Below are 15,196 nucleotides of genomic sequence, written 5' to 3' on the forward strand. Positions count from 1 at the left end.
AGGAGGATTAAAACAGATTTGGACTCACTTGGTATGATTTCATGTACACACACACAAGCCTTACTGACATGACTGTGCAAAAATACTGTCCAGTGTGGAAATGAATTAACAGGCAAACAAGACATACACATACATTGCCTGTGGACAGGGAAGAGAAATCAGTCACAGAACTGCAGAATGACTAAATGAGGAAACGACAAATAAATTACTTATCCAGCCTTCCTGTAGATTGTGGCTGGCTGTTACTAGCTTGGTGCCGTTGTTAGTATGTCTATAAACATACGTACACATTTATATGATATGATAATGCAAAATGATGATATGCATATTTCAGCCTATTTAAGTTCTTATAATTCTATATCAAATAAAAAATATATTTAATTAAATCTAAATAAATATATGTAAATGTAAAGCAAAAGGAATGAATTGTTTATACAGTAAGACCACTAATGTGTGATGGGAAATGTCCCTGCCTTTGCATATTTTGAATATGTCCTTAGTTAGGTCTGCCTGTGACTGCCGTTTTGGTTTCAATAACCATGGCGCTGTCTCTGAGTCTAGAGTCTTATGCTGGACAAATACTCATTACTACACTTTCCTATTGAAGTTCGCATTTCATTTGAATATAAATTTTTCCAAAGAGTGATGTCACTTTGTTTTTTGAGGTTTTACTGTTTGAGTGAGCTGTTTGGTGCATGAGCTGGATGAATGGATGTCAAGTTGACCAGTCCAGACAGAAGTGCTGAATTAGGCTAGGAGTGATTATGATTAGGCTGTTATGATGATTGGTTGAGGAAACTACTGTATATGGAGATCTTATAGAATAGCTATATGAAGACTGGTTGAGGGAACTAGTGGACTAGGAACATAGGGACTAGTTGGGAGGAACTAAATGGGGCTGGTTGGGGGGAACTTTACAGATTGGTCCGGGGAAACTCTAATAGAGCAGCACAAATGTATTTATCTACAGGTGAACATGCCTCTGACAACACATCCGTTCTCCATCCGTCCACCTATCTAATCGATCAGCCTATCCTCAATCGGCCAGCTCCTTAAAGCACCTACAGTATGAAGAACTAGTCACTCTCCCAGTGCCCTTTTCTCCTGAGACCAATTATTTCCACCCAGTCTCCACAGCCCCTCTGCAGCTTCCTCAGACAATCATAAGCTCTCTCTCTGTCTCTCTCTCTCTCTGTGTGTGTGTGTGTGTGGGTGTGTATCCGTCGCTCATTCCGACGCTATCGTGTTTATCGTTTGCAAGTGAATGCAGTGACCTGTTTAACACTCCAAAACAGATTTGAATTCAGAGTCAGATGAGCCAAAGAGCTTCTGCAGCCCCGCCACCCCAAAGACAGTAGCGGAGCCTGTAGTTGCAGCTCTACAGCAACAAGGCAAGTGTGTGTGTGTGTGTGTGTGTGTGTGTGTGTGTGTGTGTGTGTGTGTGTGTGTGTGTGTTTGAGTGTATGTGCTTGTCTCTACACATGTGAAGTTTGAAGGAAACATAGGACGCAGCGCATGGGAGAAATCTAACTGATCGGCCGTCCCGCTCGCTGTGCTCCAGAGGCTCGGCACGGAAAAGACTAAGTCCTGGGTCAGACGGAGGCTGGTGCTGAGCCTGGACCGCGTCTGACCCTGATCTGGACCGGATCTACTGGCTGGCCACCAGATCACGCCCATCACCAGCTGTTGGAAAATTGGTCTTACCAAAAAACATCAGACCTGTCAAGTAATTTCTAGAACATTCTCTCTCTCTCTCTCTCTCTCTCTCTCCCTCTCCCTCTGTCTAGCTCCCTCTCCATCTTCCCCTGGCAGCGTAGCTTTTGAAATGAGGGGACAGGCATTTGACGATACAGACAGCAGCAATATTGCTGTCACCGTCAGTCACACCACTCTCTTAATAGCTACAAATGATGACAATAACAATGCCAGCACCAACCACCTTAGCACCAAACACAAATCAGCAACACGTCTCCTTTCTCTACGGCTGGGAGGGAGGGATGGGGAGGAGGGAGGGAGAGTGCTTGGTGTGTTTCAGAGAAAGGAGACTCTGTGTGGGGGAGAGCTCGGAGCTTGGACGGAGCATCCAGCATCTCTGGACCGTCAGGTCTGTGACCGACAGACAATACCGATCACCTGGTCTGGCTGCCATTTTAGAAATCATATTGGCAGAGTGTACCTACACACTCCTGAGTCGTGTGTGTGTGTGTGTGTGTGTGTGTGTGTGTGTGTGTGTGTGTGTGTGTGTGTGAAGACATGCAACTCTGAAGTGATAAGCAGAAGACTGAATGGGAGTTTGATATGAAGATGTGGAGGAGGAAGATGGGAGACGTAAAAGGGAGCAAGGCAACTGTGTATGAGTGAAAGAGAGGCCATCTTATGGGTTTGGTCTTCTACACTGATAAATCATATTGACAACTATAGCCACCCCTAATCTAAACCAAAACCATTAACGCCCAATCACGTTATCAGCCTAAACAAACAGTCAAGGTGCTTTGGAGTTGGCAGCAGTTTGTATTTTTGGATACACATTAGACACGTAAAAGCTTTGTTCAATCCGTTTATAAATAATATAATATATAATAAGGTTACGACCTTTACCGTTTCCTTGACATAAAATGGTTGACGCGTCCTCCAAGATTTACGAACGCAATATAGAATTTAAGATCCCATTTTGCGTCTGTGCCTTCCGTGACATTGCGATATTCCTGATATCATAAACACCCAGAAATCACCTCTCGTAGCAGAATAACGTACAGGAACATACAGAAAACCTAGTGACAGTTACTTTGATGCAACTGATGTTTTCTATACAGAATTTCTATGGTATAGTTATCGTTTTGTTGGATGAGGAAATCTTTTTGAAAATGGTGAGATGGCCTAATACCAGCGAGGAATAACCTGTTGATATTGGCTAATTTAGTGTCGATTTAGCGTTTGTGATGTATGAAAGTAGCCTACTAAATTTCATACTGACCACTAATCTAGTATTAGGCTACAGTTGCAGCGCAGTGGGCTATGTCACCTACATTCTTACAAACGTATTTGCTGAAACTGTATAAAGATTTTCTTTATCTTTCTTTAACTCCGGAATTTTGTCTAACTATAATCACACCCTTGTCAATATTCCAATAAAACCTCTCCCAGGACTCTCATTCACGCACAGACGGCAATGTGACATATGAGCGACTGTTCAGGCAGCCTTGTCAATTCTACCATTTATTTAAAAATAGGCTAATTTTCTGATCGGCAAAATAGACATAATTTACAAAACATTGTTTGGCAATTGATCATGTTGACAATGGCTGATCACCGAGTTCTCAAGTGTTTAAATCCATCAGTATCGGTTTTCTGGTGAGAAACCTTTTAAAAACCGAACTTCACAACAACACAAGAGCACTCCGACTCAGGCTCATGGCAACAGAAAAGGGCGCCCACTCTCACATACATACATACAAACATACAGAATATAAAAATAAAATACAATCAGGGGATCAATAAACTGCGGGTGCAAACAATGAGGAAATATTAATTTCCACGCACTGTAAACATAGGGACATTTTTTTTTAACATAACGAACAAGGGCAACACAATCACAACAGCTTATCATGCGTTCGCGTTACCACTCTAAATAGAACACAACTTCCACAAGACTTTTAAACAAAACAAAATATGTTGTTCACCAGTCATAGCAGCTTGGCGGCCCTAAATTCATATTTTCTCTGATGCACCATTCTTTTGAACGTAGATTAAATAACGATTTAAATTCACATTAAACGTGAACAACCACAGTTCTGGAATTATCAAGGGTGTTCCGGTATTGCTCGAGCCAATCTTTCAGTTCCGAGATCCGGTATCCCTCCGGACCTCTACCTCCCTGAAAAACAACCTTTTCATCCTTGAGGATATAAAGTCTCTCAAAATATGCACCGTAAGCTGCATTGGAGGTATTCTCCATGGTATCCACCACCACGACGATGGCAGGAGTCTCCAGATGCATAAGCTTTGCGGCTTTCAGTCTGTCATCCAGACTCTGGTGCTTGGGAATCTGGTACGGAGCATCGGTGCTCACCCATCCATCTGACGGATGTGCCTCCTCGATATATACAAGCAGAGAGTCTGCAATGTCCGCGTACTGACTGACGACCCGTTGGAAGGCTGACAGACGCGTCATGAACGGCGGTCAGGAGCAGCTGCCGAAGTTTAGAATGAGTGGTCTGCGTCCCCGCGCGTAGTCCAGAATGCGCGTTCGCTTGCGCGGGTGAAGCTGAACTACTTCAGTGTTCGGCGCGCTATATCCCAGGTGGGCTGATTTGAAAAGGTCCAATTTTTGGCCGTACCAGACGGCGCGGAGCGACTCCAATGTAAACATTTTGTTCGAGTCGGACACGCACACTGGGGGATCGTCGGCATTTGTCTCCTGCTCCCTCACATTCATCAGGACCTTCCGTCTGATGCAGAGGAAGTCGAGAAGCCACAGCATCAAGGCCGCGAGCAAAAAGCGGGGGAAGAGCAGCAGGCATACGGTTGCGTACCTCAGCACCCGCGCCGTTTGGACACCTGCAGACAGCTGCATCTCCGTTACCCTCCGGCCGGGGAGACAATCGTGTCGGTTACCTCTCTCCCATCTACTTCGACACCCTCTGCCTAAAGTTCCGCTTTTATAGGACTAGTAAGGATTTGAATGAAAAAACAACACGCCTCCACACCCGTTCCGCCTCCTCACATGGAGGGGATTACCTCCCGTCAACTCTTGCGTTGTGTGGTAGAGGGAGGGAGGGAGAGAGAGCGCGCGCGCAAGAGAGAGAGAGAGACATACACAGACAGGCAGACAGAGAGAGAGAGAGACAGAGAGCGGGCGTCGGTATCTTCCAGTGTATTATGCGTTAACTGGAAGGCAAGTTAATATAACATGATAATTACTCTTCTCCGAAACCAAATCGCAACCAAACAGCCTGCGTGGTGACGGTGGACTGCACGCTTCAGGGAGAAAACAAACTGATTTCTTAATTTGGCTTGAGTGATGTTGCGACAAGGAATAACTGGCTTAGCGCATTGGATCTCCGTACTCAGTTTGGAATTGCAGTTACGTGTAGGCTTACAGTACATTTGAAGCCTTTTGGAATTAACCAGTTCAATTGCCGCAAAAGTTTAGAAATATTTGTGGAGATATTGCGTAATTCCATAAGCACATGTGTTGCATTCAAATAACGGAAGGGGGGGGGGGGGGGGGGGGGGGGGGCGACCAGTGGATGTTTTGGAATCCTTAAAAAGTATACGCCAGTGGCTCTGTAAAAGATGTCATTCAGTTGCTTCAGAATCAGTACACTGGGTGGCGCAGGCGTGTAGCCTCGTGAGCATAAACATAATTGCGTGTGGGCTGCGTTTTTTCCCCTCATCATGTATCTTATAACCGTTAAGTCAAATAAATAGCATAACAGTTTTGGGGGGAAATTAAACATTTTACAGCTTAGTAACTGTGCGATCAGAATATATATGGCATATATATATGTATATAATATGCCATTTTTGCCTCGTCCTTTGATGCAATATATCAGTGCCATTCAACTTGTAATTTGGTTACAATCACACCTGCAATTGTTGGACGAAACGAAACAGAAATTGTACTGTTACTGTTAGACTCCTGTATCTGTGACAACATCATCACTTTTTGCACCCGCTGTAAAAACATCTTTTCAGTAGCCCATGAACAAAAAATGAAAGTCCTCTGAACAAGGCTATGGGTCATTGTCGAATCGTCGTTCAGAACTCAGACATTGCCTTCTGGACCGGTTTATTTTTTTAGCCAACTCACATCACAGCTATTTTGCAACTGAAGAACAGGACTGCATTCGCAATGCTCTAAAATACTACTAGCAGAAATAGGTTAACATGCCAGATGTAAATATGTGTTTGTGAAGTAGCCTAGGCTAGCCATTCAGAAAGGCTACCCTGAGTCGCACATTATCCACATTGACTTGTTCGTAAATGTGGAGGCTAATGGGAAACAGTTGTCCTAAATAAATGTCGCCTTGTTTATGTGCCTGTGACGTGATTGATGGTGTACGCTATGTCTGTGGGACATCTGGGACTGGATAGAATAGGGAGGGACAGACACTTGATCGATTGTTATGTTTTATTGGGGAGCAGACTAAACCAAAGAACACACGGAGTTGTGGTAACATAGATGGTTCCATTTCAAGTGGTTTGTCTGCCGCTATACTGTTTGCCCACTATTTGCAGACCACGGTGTGGTTGACAACACAGGTGCGGACACTAAATTGGACAACAGAGGTGTAGTTTAGCCAAACTTGTAATGGACCTTGTGCGCGGAAGGCGTTAATGCTGTACCGGAATCTTCAGCTCCTTGAATGTTCACTCCAACACGGAAATTGCTGCCCGAGGAGCTTGTTGCACACAAGGTCCATTGATCTGGGGATGTTGAGAAGAAGAGTGATCAACGGGATACGATGGAGTGCAGACTGGAGGAGAGGGTAGCCTACACCACCGAGCCACGGACTATGGAGTAAGTTAAAGGAGTCATAGAACGCATTTTTTGACCATTACAAATTGATCTTTGAGCCTAAATAATGTCATATGTTTGTGGGGCTGAAAACGCCCCAGGAGCACTGCTAGATCGCCTAATACAAGGTCATAAATAAGCCTTGCAATGAAACAGTTTGTTTTTCCCGCCCACTCAGCAAGTTCATGAATATTCAAATGAGATGCGCGCTGATTGGTCTATTGGCCGATATGTCCTGAAAGTTGATTGGCTCAATCCACCGGTCTGAAGCTAGAGCAAAGTGAAACTACGTTTACTGCTGGTAAATAAAGCCAAAGTCTTTGATAAAGCTATCAACAATGGATTTAAATAAGGAATACAGCCGTACATGTATAAACCGAGTCAGAAGAAGGTTCTGACGATGATGAAGTGCAGCAGATTCCCTAACAGAATGAATGTGTTAGATTGGTAAGTTTTATCAGTACATTTCTTAGTATAGTAACTCTCCAAAGTTAGCTGTGATAACGCTAGCATTACAACGTCTCTGCCATAGACTATATCTAGATACTAGCATCGTAAGAGCAGTTTAACAAGAATTATTAATCGAAGGTATGCAAATGAGAGGGGCCGAGGGGTGTATCTAAAGGGGGATGGGCGCCTATTACGTGTTATCTGAGCTCTGTTCAGATTGGAGCATTTCAACACGGCTGTTTCTATTTCCCAATTTGCATACGAATGCAGGCGGGGGACGCGGTAAAGTCTTTGGTGTTGTCCTTTGGACACTGCTCGCAGCCTAAATTCAACAGTAACAAGGTGAATGTGGTTTTGAATTCTAGGACTCCTTTAAGCTAGTTATTCGGCACTGCCGTTGCTGTTAAGTGCAACCCCGGGACTCCGACAGCGCGACGCATGCGTTCTTTGGATTACGCGCGCAGGCCATAAACCGCAGAACACACGCAGACATGTACGCACACGCACACGCACGCGCACACACACACACACACACACACACACACACACACACACACACACACACACACACACACACACACACACACACACACACACACACACACACACACACACACACACACACACTGTCTCTCATCACAAACCTGATGGTCAAGTAGGCCATGAATCCTCTGGATGTACCTCACGCTATCCCAGCATATCCTCCTGCTCACTCTTGTTAGTCCACGTGTAGCCTATTCTTTAAAAAACGGACATTACTCTTCCCTCGTTTTTGACCATTTACACTGAAAGCAGCTGAGGAAGGGTGCCGCGAACACTTTGAGCCAACAATTTCAAACAATCGAAGAAATAACACAGCACAATGCAAAAATGCCCTTTCCTCTTATCTACAGTAGGCTACATTCACACTTGAAACCGGGGTTACCCAAAGCTCCACGTGGTGGAGTTTCCAGAAATGATAATGTTCAGTGATAAAACTTCCGTTTTCGTTTAAGGCCAAAACCGCATGAAAATATATGTAAAAAATATACATAAATATATTTTCATACGCGTAAATGTGGCGGTTTTGTTTCCGGTGGCGCCAGGTGTGTGAACCAGGGGGTCAGGATTTGACTGACTAGGTGCGTTTGCGATGAACTGCGGCTGACTTAGGCTGACTTAGGCTGGCTTCATACGTCAACGAGAGCTGCAGAGTCTTAGCAGGAGGGGCGACTAGCACACGCAGCTCATCCCGGACAGTCTGACTGAGCTTACGTACCTGAAGTTACTCGCGAGAGACCTGGCTGGAGACCTCGCGGTAGATATCGCGGTAGATATCGCGGGATTCTGTATTAAATACAGTAAAACTTTTATTCTTGCTCATTAAAATGAGCATGGTGACTGACGAAATAAATTGATATGATGTGTTTAAATAAACCACTGTTGTCATACAGTTAACAGGCCTGCATTGCAGCACATTAATTAAATATCAAGTGTTTTCCGTGTGTATATATTTAACCAACAGCATAAAATAGCAGAGTATCCTCACGTTTTCAGTAGGCTAGCCTACCGCTGTTCCAGAAATCACAAATAAGAAGGTATCCGTTCGATTTCTGTTCATTTTAGCAGATTCTAACGTAAGGAGCAAAGATTCTAGAACAGAGCAAGATGGATCACAGGGATAAGCTCTAGCGTCATCCCAGACGTTGGTTTTAGTGCAGTTGAACTGATTCGTCTTGGTCCGCTCTAGTGTCTTGGGTAAGGAGGCAGAACGAGACACCTGTCATACTCGTCATGGGGAGATTCTTCCAAACGGCCCTATCACAACTTTGAACTGACGTCATTGGGGTGGGTTTTTGCCAGCGCAGTTGCTCAAAAACGAACTGCGCTGAACTGCGCTGGCTGAGCTAAGACGCAGTCTCCCGAGATCTTGTAAGGACATGTGACATGATGTCACGGGGGTAACTCCCACCGCGACTGCAAGAAGTCGGACATGATTTCTAACCAGTTTGCATTTCGTCTGTCCCAGTATGCACTCTGTTTAACCCAGCATGCATCACATCAAGTCAGATCTGCGCAGATTTTCGTCAAGTCAAACGCACCTATTAGCTTCGCCGATTAGCAAAGCACTTCCTCGTCGCCATTTTCCAGAAATACATCATGTCCGGTGCCGTTTTACCTGCGTTTTACTCATGCTGATTGGTGGCTGTTCCACTCTCAGCTCATGCACGAGCTTAGTGTGGGCACGAGCTCTCCTTCTGTACCTTACGTCAATCGGTAACCTGGCACTTAATTGGCTAAGTAAAACGGCACCGGAAACAAGCCCCTTGAAACGCCATGTCGAAGCCTGAAAAAATCGTTCAATTTTGGCACTTTTCACTAGCCTAGCATTCCCATTGAAATGAATGGGGGCGGGACTTGTTCACTTTCTCCAGTTCTTATAGTAGGTGCGTTTGCGATGAGCTGCGGCTGACTTAGGCTGGCTTCATACGTCAACGAGAGCTGCAGAGTCTTAGCAGGAGGGGCGACTAGCACACGCAGCTCATCCCGGACAGTCTGACTGAGCTTACGTACCTGAAGTTACTCGCGAGAGACCTCGCTGGAGACTTCGCGGTAGATATCGCGGTAGATATCGCGGGATTTTGTATTAAATACAGTAAAACTTTTATTCTTACTCATTAAAATGAGCATGGTGACTGATGAAATAAATTATGATGTGTTTAAATAAACCACTGTTGTCATACAGTTAAACAGGCCTGCACTGCAGCACATTAATTAAATATCAAGTGTTTTCCGTGTGTATATATTTAACCAACAGCATAAAATAGCAGAGTATCCTCACGGTTTCAGTAGGCTAGCCTACCGCTGTTCCAGAAATCACAAATAAGAAGGTATCCGTTCGATTTCTGTTCATTTTAGCAGATTCTAACGTAAGGAGCAAAGATTCTACAACAGAGCAAGATGGATCACAGGGATAAGCTCCAGCGTCATCCCAGACGTTGGTTTTAGTGCAGTTGAACTGATCCGTCTTGGTCCGCTCTAGTGTCTTGGGTAAGGAGGCAGAACGAGACACCTGTCATACTCGTCATGGGGAGATTCTTCCAAACGGCCCTATCACAACTTTGAACTGACGTCATTGGGGTGGGTTTTGGCCAGCGCAGTTGCTTAAAAACGAACTGCGCTGAACTGCACTGGCTGAGCTAAGACGCAGTCTCCCGAGATCTTGTATGGACATGTGACATGATGTCACGGGGGTAACTCCCACCGCGACTGCAAGAAGTCGGACATGATTTCTAACCAGTTTGCATTTCGTCTGTCCCAGTATGCACTCTGTTTAACCCAGCATGCATCACATCAAGTCAGATCTGCGCAGATTTTCGTCAAGTCAAACGCACCTAATACCTCCATGGTTTGAACCTGCCGCTGCTGTTAGTGTCTGCACGAACCTGGTTGGTTGTTGCACCTAGTGAATCAGCATGGAAGATTTATGCATGTGTTAAAATTATAATATTTGGGTTAACAAAGATATTCCGTGTTGGAGTGAACATGCAAGGTGCTGAAGATTCCGGTACAGCAGTGCGTTTTGTACTCTCCAATCTCTACCAAATCCTGTCACTGTCTCCAATTCCTGCTCTTCATCTCTCTCCTCCGTTCCTTGGTCATCTATCTCTGTCCTTTTTTATTGAGAGGAACACCTTCGTTGCTTTCATGCTTAGGCTACAAGCATGTTTACGCTCTAAAAGTATTTTGCGTATGAGGACAATAACGTACTTTTCATTTAACTAACCTGTCTTGACAGCTTGGTGCTAGTTACTGTATGCTAACTATAGTTAGCTAATTGTATTCCAAGGTCTCTATCAAAGGTCGTGTTGATGATTTCTGAACTGAATTAAAAGTGTTATTGGCATAGCTGCATTGGCAGTGTTGCAAAACTGTTGGCTTGTTGAAGTCTGCCAGGTCAAGTAAACAGACCATTCACATAATACTGATTGAGTTGGTTCAGTATCGTAAACAACTAGTCTATGACGCACATCTTTGCTTTGGAGTCACACATAAGGCAGTTTAAGCAATACTAATAAAAACATATTTCACCACGTCTGCTCGTGGACCACTAAGGATATCTAGTGAAGTACCAGCGGACCACGGTTGTAGAAACGCAATTGTAGCCTATTGCATAACCATTCAACAGATGGTTGTGTCGTGAACCCAGATAGCTGTGTAGTGAAAGTACTCCTGGTAGCTCTGCAGATTTAGTCCAAGCAGAGAGTAATGTGGTGCCAAGATTCATTCAGGTGTCTGTAAGACAAGTGGGTTCATCAATGATGAAATGGCAGCGTGTGTAGCAGCGTGTGTTAAATATCACAGTATCAACTTTTATTAGATAGATCTCACGAGTAAGGCCATATACTGTGTGTTGCAATGACTGACCAAAAGCTCGTTTAAAATATGCTGTTAGGTTCTAATGTCACTATGAGCCATTTGGATTAATGAATGACCAATGAATGAATGCTTGAATAGAGTTTTGATCCAATCATTGGTATATTGAATTGTCACAGGTATCAAATTCAGTACATCCAAACTGATAGTAGGCAAAAAACTGTATCTGTACACTGGTATGTGAAATTGGTTGGTTGTCAATCAAATGAGATGAGCCCAAATGCAGTGAATGGAAGGAGTGTGAGATCAACTTGCCCCGCGAGTTTATTGTTTATTGTTTGTAGGATCCTTATTAGCTGAGGCATAAGTCCCAGCTACACTTTCTGGGGTCCGACAGCACAAAAAGATGCTAATTAAGTTAAAAGTTCATTACATTAGACTAACAAACCGTTGGTTCACAAGGAACCATACAGTACATACGAATATACAGAAGCCCAAGAAAAAAGAGATTGAGTTCTGGAGCTGAGGTGAGGAAGAGAGAGTCGTGGAGCAGGAGCTGGCAGAGAGGAGAGGTGGAGCTCAAGAGAGGAGTGCAGAGATGCAGAGATGCTGAGAGGGGGAGGAGAGTGGGAAGAGAGGAGAAAAGGCGGAGGCTCCGTTTGTAACAGGATAAACTAGAAAAACACTCAGAGAGTGCAAATCTCCACCAGGCGAACACATAACATAACCGCCTCCTGCATCCAGACGGTGATACGGATCACTACCACAATTTAATTGTTTCTTCCTTGGGTCATTTCAGACCTTCCCTGAAAATTGAATCGAAATCCATCCATAATATTTTTAGTTATCTTGCTAACAAACCATGAGACAGACAGACAAACAAACAAACAAACAAACAAACAAACAAACAAACCAACAAACAAACAAACCCAGATGAAAACATAACCTCCTTGGCGGAGGTAGCTACTGGCTTAGAGGATGTGTAATAGGACTGCGTGACTAATCAAGTGCTGTTCCAAATTGATCAAACTCCCTTTTTCTGTCTGCTAAGACACCTTCAAACTACCCAGTAACGTTCGAGGACAGCTTTGATGCATTACCCATAACGGAAGCGGAAGCTGAGAAAAGTAAATAAAGATGGCGGACAAAACTCCAAGGACAGCAACTGATGTTTATAAAGGACATTTTTTTTGACTTTTTAATTTGGATTTTCCAAATCTATAGGCTCAAACTGGCAGCTTGTTGCTGGACATCTCCTCTATCTCCTCTATAGCCACCATCGCCCCTAGGAGGATAGAGGAGGCTGATGAGGATGATGATGGGATTTTCTGGTCTGCATCCTTGATGATGATGATGTGAGTTTTTGCAAAAGTTATTCAATTGTGCCGGTACATCATGATGTCAGGAAACCAGCATCAGACTGATGCAAGTTTATTGTAGGATCGACCTCAGACCAAACATGAATACATATTACATATTACATATAGCATATTACATGAATTTACATCCATGTACATCCTGAGGTGTCCTGTAGAGAAGCAGTTGTTCCTCCGTGCTTCTATGATTAACTATCTGGATAATATATAGTGCAATAGTGGGAGAGGACTAATTGTAGCGAGAGAGAGGAGTTCACCTGAGGTGTTGAGTGCAGAAGGAGTACTCCAAATGGATGAGTGGATGGACACGTGAGATGACCTCTCTCACAGTCTCCGGTGTAAGCACATGCATCAGAGGTGAGGAGGCTCCACTCCGTGTAGGCAGTGCGTGTTGTTTTGCTATGGAGAAGATGAGAGAGAATTCCTCTGTTGTGTTGTCCTTTTTTTGTGTGGCCCCTTGGGCAAACACAAGCCATCTGAAGAACGACCATCGTGCTCTCTGCCTCTCGGGCCGACCCTCTGCTCTCGTGTCTCGCGACGCCATGCTACGCTTGTGTGTCGTTTGGACACGCTATGTACAGAGCTACAGACAGAGACAAGGAAGCTCCTGTTTCATAAGGCTGTCCCTGTGCCCTCACCTCACCTCACCTCACCTCAGCCAGTCCCAAACGGGGCTATTTTTAGCCCGGCGGAAGGGAGGGGAGGCCTTGCTGTGCTTCTCTGGCTTCATCTCCAGTTTGTTTGTTGTCACATCCCCTCGTCCACGTGCTGCTTTGTCATCGTTACCTAGCTAACTAACCATGGCATATTCCTCAATTGTTCTTTTGTTGTTGTTGTTGTTTTTTTTACTATTATTCTCCCACTATCCCCAACTGCATGTACCTTTGAAAGAAGAGGTAGAGTGCTCGGTATTGGAATATGTCTTTGTTATTTGTTTTTGTTTTTCTGAACCCTATACTTACTGGCTTGATGTGGGCTGGAGAAGATCAGCTGAAGACGGGCGAGAATGGAGAACACAGCCACCTGCAGCTGAACTGAGCGCTACTCTCTCATACAGCGCGTCCCAGTACGGAGACCATACTGTACATACAGCGCGTCCCAGTACGGAGAGCATACTGTACATACAGCACCTCCCAGTATGGAGACCATACATACTGCACCTCCCAGTACGGAGAGCATACTGTACATACAGCACCTCCCAGTACGGAGAGCATACTGTACATACAGCACCTCCCAGTACGGAGACCATACTGTACATACTGCATCTCCTAGTACGGAGACCATACTGTACATACAGCACCTCCCAGTACGGAGACCATACTGTACATACAGCACCTCCCAGTACGGAGACCATACATACAGCACCTCCCAGTACAGAGAACATGTATAGAGACCATACTGTACATGTACATGTACATACGGTATAGCAGCATGTCCCATTACCGAGACCATACAGCACGGCCAAATACAGATACCAGACAGTACTACATACAGCACGCACCAATACAAAAACATATAACACATCCCAGTATAGGGACCATCAAACATCAGACAGACTTCTCTGGAAAAGTCCACAGAGAGTAATTCACTCATACAACATGGCCGCTACAAACGAGCCTTTCAAACATCCAACACGCATCTCTCTTTAATACACTCCACAACACAGCCATCAAACATCAGATATGTCTCTGATAGAAAACCTGCCAACACACCACGTGAACTGTTCAATTTATAGTGTTAGGGGGAGCTGTGGACACAGTCTGGCCTGCTACAGTACTGATGGGCATGCCCAGTGCAACAGAAGCTGCCGGCAGATCCAGCTGTGATGAAGACCTCCAGATCAACTGCTGATCTCACCCCTGCGCACCCAGCGGCTGACCCCATACGGTGTGAAGAGCATCTCAGCAAGACGCAACGAGTAGCGTACCTCACATCTCCGCTCGGTACAGCACATCTCTTCGCCGTGCGCCTGGGGTGGGAAGGAACGCAGTCTCAGTTTGCCTCGTCGAGGCTCTTGGAACAGAAACGTTTAGCCATGCCTTTCCCTCTCCCCATTCTGAGCCACGAGCTACAGTATATTCCAGCAGTGGCTATAAGCGATGAGGTCTTTGATCTGTCAAAGTGACATCATCTCGTGGCAGAGACAGCCAGAACCAGAACCAGCTGGGTCTGTCAACAGCTCCCCCCATTCTAAAGACTGATCATTACACTGCAAAAACATCTAATCAAATTATGGCCCAAGAGAAGAATGTTTTTGTTATTTTTATTTCCAGTATCTTCTAGCTGTACTCTAATAAAGACAATGATATATAGGCTGGGAATACCCATATGAACTGTAAATACAATCACTAATCTGGCAAGGACATGTATTTCTTTGGAACTGAGTAAACAACAGCATTTATAACCTTTGTTTACAAGATTGCTACACTTTTGAAACTATGTGGTGTGAGTTTAATGTACCAATTTAAGGTTTATTTCACTGCTGTAGTTGTGT

At 44.6% G+C, this 15,196-nt stretch overlaps 1 protein-coding gene across 1 annotated transcript; it reads right to left on the reverse strand.

Moving 5' to 3' along the window:
• Positions 1–3,170: 3,170 nt before the first annotated feature.
• On the reverse strand, positions 3,171–4,616 carry LOC134097807 (thyroxine 5-deiodinase-like). Its single transcript, XM_062550755.1, has one exon. The coding sequence runs from the start codon at positions 4,571–4,573 to the stop codon at positions 3,770–3,772; it is 804 nt and encodes a 267-aa protein (XP_062406739.1). The 5' UTR covers positions 4,574–4,616; the 3' UTR covers positions 3,171–3,769.
• Between the last annotated feature and the right edge of the window lie 10,580 nt (positions 4,617–15,196).

Source organism: Sardina pilchardus, chromosome 12 (genome assembly GCF_963854185.1).
Source record: "Sardina pilchardus chromosome 12, fSarPil1.1, whole genome shotgun sequence".
Classification (NCBI taxonomy): Eukaryota; Metazoa; Chordata; class Actinopteri; order Clupeiformes; family Clupeidae; genus Sardina; species Sardina pilchardus.